The 6387-nt window shown below is 40.4% G+C and overlaps 1 protein-coding gene across 1 annotated transcript in view; it reads right to left on the reverse strand.

The window, feature by feature from the left end:
• The window catches only part of agla (amylo-alpha-1, 6-glucosidase, 4-alpha-glucanotransferase a), a 57181-nt gene that overhangs the window by 22014 nt on the left and 28780 nt on the right, over positions 1–6387 (reverse strand). Inside the window, exons 13-15 of the mRNA XM_046051367.1 lie at positions 2545–2668; positions 895–1058; positions 571–672 (exon numbers count right to left, since the gene is read on the reverse strand). Of these exons, the coding sequence (XP_045907323.1) occupies positions 571–672; positions 895–1058; positions 2545–2668 (390 nt within the window). The remainder of the gene's footprint in view (positions 1–570; positions 673–894; positions 1059–2544; positions 2669–6387) is intronic.

A 6387-nucleotide genomic window follows, 5' to 3' on the forward strand; every position in this document is an offset into this window, starting at 1 on the left:
GTTTGGGGTGAGCTGGACCGCAGAGTGAAGGCAAAAGGGCCAACAAGTGCTAAGCATCTCTGGGAACTCCTTCAAGACTGTTGGAAAACCATTTCAGGAGACTACCTCTTGAAGCTCATCAAGAGAATGCCAAGAGTGTGCAAAGCAGTAATCAGAGCAAAGGGTGGCTACTTTGAAGAGACTACAATATAAGACATGTTTTTCAGTTATTTCACACTTTTTTGTACATAAGTACATAATTCCATATGTGTTTATTCATAGTTTTGATGCCTTCAGTGAGAATCTACAATGTAAATAATCATGAAAATAAAGGAAACACATTGAATGAGAAGGTCTGGTAAATTCCCACCACCACCTGAGTGCCTGCAGGAAACTAGCCAGCTCACGGTTTATTGTGACACTATAGCTCTACAACTAGTTTTTCAAACAGAAGTCACAACTTTAGACAAACTAGCATTAACCATATTTGCATTAAATGGAGAATTATTTTTTTATGAAGACCAAAAACACATCAATTATATCAGATTTGTCATTTAATCAGATGCTTGTATGCGTGTGTGTATAAATGACCTGATGTGGCACTAATTCATCGTATCCTCTGGTGGAACCAGTAGCACAGCAAGCCATAGAGACCATAGCAGAGCTGGGGAGGGAGTCCAGCGCTGAGCGCAGCTGTATAACAGACAGAGCAGTCACTGTATACACCTGACATCCAGAGGCCATCATGTCATGTTTTGTTTAAAAAAGGTACAAAAAGCAGCAACAGATTGAAGATTACTATGAAATAACATTGCAGGGACAATGAGAATTAAATTCTTGATGAGAAATAATGCATACTAAACCAAATGGTTATCTTCTGTTGTTTAATCCCATCCTACCCCGACAGAGACCCACCTGTATGGGACATTCATTGTCGTGGGTTACATCAAGGAACATGGCGTGGGCGATGGAGGGGATCAGTGGGCGGAGACTAGGCTGGACAAAAGCTCCGACTGGCTCGCCTCCGTAACGATAGACCAGTCTGCCTTCTTCATGGCTGTCACCAGCTGACATGGCCTCTGCGGACAGGGTTTAAGGGCGAGAAGAAGCTCATGAGACAGGAGAGGACAGGCATCATATGCAGCACATTCAAGCTTACCGTTGGGTCACATTCCAATCTGGCAATGCAGGACAACACAAGCTTACCTTTAGTCATACCTGTCAACTTCAGGATTTGTAAATACAGGAAAATAATAAGGGAAATTTCCAGGAAACCCTTTTTTTGTGGGTTGTTTTTATTCATTAAATTCCTGTGCAAGAAAAACACTGCACACCGGTCTCTAATGTATTAATGCTAAGAACTAACTCATCAATAATCATAACCATTCATGCAGAACAATTCATGTAGGTTGCAGTCTTTACTCGCACATCGTACATAGTTTTTCCAGTTCGAACGCATCTAATTTCAGGGGAATATGCGAGTGTAGAGCCCTCACGCTGCTGTTCTTCTTCTAGTTGTTTTATTGCCAGGTGCTGTTCTGTAACGTTCTACAAACTGCCTCTGGCTTTACTGGAGAGAAATGTAGAAAATATCAAATATGCACAGCAGGGTTTTATTTCTTTTTTTTTTTTAAGGTTTAAAATACAGGAGGTTTACGGGAGAATATTTAAAACGAAGGACAGCGAATGGGGAAAATGGGAAGGTTGACAGGTATGGCTTTAGTAAATACAAGTAGGGCGCGTGTTCACAAATGTATGGAGTGAGCTTACAGCCATGACAGGTTCAGAATATTCACTATTTTCTAAATTGTTTTTAAATGTAACATTAAACTTATCTATGCCCTCATATATAATGTAAAACAATATTTATGGGTGCCACCTATGTTACCCAAATACTACTTTTTGGGAATAAAAAAAAAAAAGTTTTCCCAAGAGGAATCAATGAAGTAAATACAGACAGGTGACAAGTAGTAAAAGTAACAAATGCTTCCACACAAGGGCTCGCTGAATGGTTTGATGAGTATGGAAATAATGTGAATCATATGCTGCAGCCTTCACGGTCACCACCTTCTTCTCGAAGAATGCTGTTCATCCCTCCAGCGGAGGTCAACACACTTTGAGAATCTATAACCAATCACTTTTGAGGGCTTTCTGTGTGGAGTTTGCATGTTCTTCCCAATGTGCTCGAGCTTCCTCCTACAGTCTAAAGACATGAAGATAGACTTGATGGCTGGAAATGCAATCTCGGGAACCAGTGGCTATCATCTGGCCCAGATATGTGTTATCCGGATATACGTTGGTTACACCAGAAGCCCTCAACCTGGATGCCTGCATGATGAGAACTGAAGCTGTTCTGGAGGCTTGAGGTGGAACAACACCTTACTAACACACTTTTATTAAAAATAAAATAATTGTTTTGCTTTTTGACTTTGTGTTTGTCACCCATCTGTATGATAATATGCACAAGCAACATGATACCCACCTTGGTATCCGTCTACTCTGTCTATGACTTTACTCCATGTGTGTGTAGTGTGAGTGCATGTTGAACGTATAAAATGACTGTACCTCGTATGAGCGATGTGATCCCTAGTTTGGTGACGAAGACATTGTCGAGCTCCTCGCTACCGGTAAACAGTTCAGCCGCCACATACAGGTTAGGACAAACTGTTCTGGCCACGTCCAGCATGAACTGGTCAACCACAGCAAAGGCAACACACCAAAAACCAGTGCAGGCAGTGGTCAGGATAGTAGGTAGGAGGTTGGGGAGGAGATAAGAATGGACAGAAGGAGGAGGAGGAGAGTTAGGCTTCTTCCACACTACTATGTTTTCATTTTAAAACGCAGCACTTTTGCAAAGTTTTTGCTTGCTGTCGAGACTAAAACGGCGAATCCAAACACCTGAAACGAATTTCCATTTTAAAACCCAGGACTATCAAAATTATGACGCAAAGACTCACCTTTGGCTTCCTGATTGGCTTTTATCAGTCATGAAAAGCAAAAACGCAAAGCTACTGACAGATTTTTAGTTTTGGTGTTTAAAATATTTGAATTTGCTTTGTGCCGACTCCCAGTCTGTTTTCTTCTGTTTTTTTGGGCGGCTGTGGCTCAGGTGGTAGAGCTGGTTGGCCGTTAATTGGAAGGTCGGCAGTTCAATCCCTGGCTCCCCCTGGTTGCGTGCCAGTGTATGAATGAGTGTGAATGTTAGTTTCCGTTTGAGCACTTAGGCTCAGTGTATAAATGTGTATGACTGGTGAATGCAGATGTATGTAAAAGCGCTTTGAGTGGTCGAAAAAACTAGAAAGGCGCTATACAAGTACGGAGCATTTATATTTACATTTTCTGCTGCCACAGTCACTTTGTACTCCCGTGTTACTTTCAGTAACATTTCCACCTCGTGGTCGTTCCATGCAAAGAAATCTCTGCTGTGGTTATTCACCATTGCTGTTCCTCGTTCGTCTGTAGTAGTAACTTACTTTAATCTTTTACTGAATCTTCTGCAGCAGCGGATTAGACAATCTGCTTCCTGTTTACACTGGCATTCGTGTTTATATAATTTAGACGGAGATCAATTCTGTGTGGATGAAGATTGTTTTAAAACAAGAACGTAGCAGTGCGGCTGTAGCCTTAATGTGAAGGGGATGCAGCCAGTTAGTGACGACAGGCCTCAAAGTATCCATACCATGCAGTTATACAGCTCATGAGCACAAAGAGAGAAAGTAAAGAGAAAACACAGACGAGTTGTTTAGTTATGAAATTGAGGAAAGCAGAACAATGCAGTGAAAAGTGAAGAAAGAGACAAAAAAAAACAAGTTAGTTCACGCACGAGAACTGTACCTCGTATAAGGCTGCTAATTCCCAGCCGGTTAACAAACACATTATCAATGAGCTCGCTGCCTGTAAACAGTTCAGCTATCACATACAGATTGGGTCTGACCTCTCTGGCTGCATCTAACATGGCCTGGACAAGACAATACACCAGAATTACAGACAAGGAGAGAAGAAGGGTCTGCTGTTAGCAGGGTCACATACACTGACATACAGTATACCCTTACACACATGAAGACATTCAGTAACATAAAACCTGTCTGCAAATACATCTGATGTTCTTTTCCCACAATTTACATGTTTATTTCTTCCTAAAATAATCATATTTAAAGCTACAATATGCAACTTTTATGATGTTAAAAATAAAAGAGATAAACAGAATAGTCACTGTAAGGGTAAGTTTGCAGCATCTACCGTTTCCTGTAGGTATGTCATAAGAACGTGGCCACAGACAGTATCAGTGTTGTTTTTGTTTTCAGGCTTTGCAAATGACAGTTAGTCCATCATCAGGCTAGACAGTACTTTGAAAAGATAGAAAACATGTGGCATTATTGTAATTTTAATGGCATAAAGTAGCCAAGAATTTTCCCGAGCATTAGATAGTAGCGTTGCAGGTGAATGTGCAGTTTTTCAGATAAATGGACGGGGTGATTTTTCACATAATTTTAGTCAAAGCAAAGTTTCTCCATTGGTTCCTGACCTAAACTATGAGGTGTAGTGACCCTACTAATTATGCCATCACAAGGTAACACATGTGCACTGAGAAGTCAGAACATTTAACATGGAGTTGGTTCTTCTCACGTTCAGAAAGTTCAATCTAAATCTTATCTATTTCACAGTGCCAAAAAAAACTAAAAATACCCGTATGATGTAATGCAACGCAGTAAAACAGGCCAAAATATAAAATGAACACATTTATACGCACACTAGTATTTTGGTTTTGAGCCTTATCCTATTTTTGATCGTACTCTGGATATGGTATAGGCTTGATTATTACTTTTATTGTATACATGCTCATAACAGTTCCCAGGTGTGCCTTGATTCCTCAACATCTCAGCCACTGAGTTCTGACCCAGTTTGTTGAGTATCTGTTTGAACTCTCCAGTATAAACCACTCTTTCCTACTCTGGATTTAGCTTCTTCATCTGACCACCAGTGATTGAAAACAAGAATGACAATAAAATTCATGCTCTACATTACCAAAGTCAGACTTTCCCTTAATTTAAGCACCAATGTATAATTTATATTTTTTGTTTTAATAACCAACTTCTACGTAACTTGAGCCGGGTTGGGTATCAAGAACTGGTTCCAAGTTGGAATCAGTACCAAATTTCCAAGACCCGTGGAATCAATGCACTCATTATGTATATCAGATTAACGCCACAGCAAACTACAGCCTCAAAAATGACCACAGAGCTGAATCAATAACCTTCATCTATTTAACTGTGTGATAAACTTTCATTGCTATGCTGATGATACTCAGTTATATCTAGCGATCAGGCCGGATGATTCAAATCAGCCTAGATGACCTGTAATTCCCTCATGCTGAACTCAGACAAAACTGAAGTAATTTTACTTGGGCCCAAACACCTTTGAGATATATTACCCAACAACATTGTTACTATGGATGGCATCGCCCTGGCCCTCAGTACCACTGTAAGGAACCTGGGAGTTACTTTCGATCAGCAAATGTACTTCAACCTGCATATTGTGCAAATTTCAAGAACTGCCAACTTTCATTTATGTAACATTGGTAAAGAAACATCCTGTCCCAAAACTGGTCCACGCTTTCATTATTTCCAGGCTTGACTATTGCAATTTTTTACCAGCAGGCAGCACAATTAAGCCTCTAAAGCCTCGCCAGCTGATCCAGAATGCAGCAGCTGGTGTTCTGTCTAGATCAGAGAGCATATTTCTCCAGTTCTAGCCTCCCTTCACTGGCTCCCTGTGAAATATAGAATACATTTTACAAATTCTTCCACTTACTTACAAAGCCTTAAATGGCCAGGCACCATTGTACCTCAAAGAACTCCTGAGACCTTACTGCCCCAATAGAGCACTGCGCTCTCAAAATTCAAGGCTGTTTAATAAAGCTTTTAGTTACAGGATTTAGCAAAGTTATTAAATCGTTTTATCATTTTATTTTGTTGATTTTATCCTGATTGTATTTTATCTTGTGTTTTATTACATGCATTCTGTATTTTATGGTTTATTTTATTTCAATGCATTTTGTATAATGTATTGGGAACACGTCTTTTGGTGATTTTGCACTTTAAATAAATCTTGACTTGACTTTATAACATGAAAATATATGACAGTACCTCAGCTACATGCAATGGTGTAGAGTGGCAGTTGTCCAGTCTGACTCCATGGAAATACTGGGCTGTGATTTCAGTGTATTTCTGCATGTGGGCCCACAGGTACGGGCAGTCCTCGGGCCCTTTGCCATAGCGGAGTTTGACACTGTCACCCCAGCATACCAGCTCCCGACGCAGGTACACGTTGGAGCCTACAGGAAGCACACACCAATCCTGATACAGTGAATTAGAGCAGACAGTACAACATAAAGTCTGAAAACTGAGG

This window comes from Micropterus dolomieu, linkage group LG06 (assembly GCF_021292245.1).
Source record: "Micropterus dolomieu isolate WLL.071019.BEF.003 ecotype Adirondacks linkage group LG06, ASM2129224v1, whole genome shotgun sequence".
NCBI classification, from domain to species: Eukaryota; Metazoa; Chordata; class Actinopteri; order Centrarchiformes; family Centrarchidae; genus Micropterus; species Micropterus dolomieu.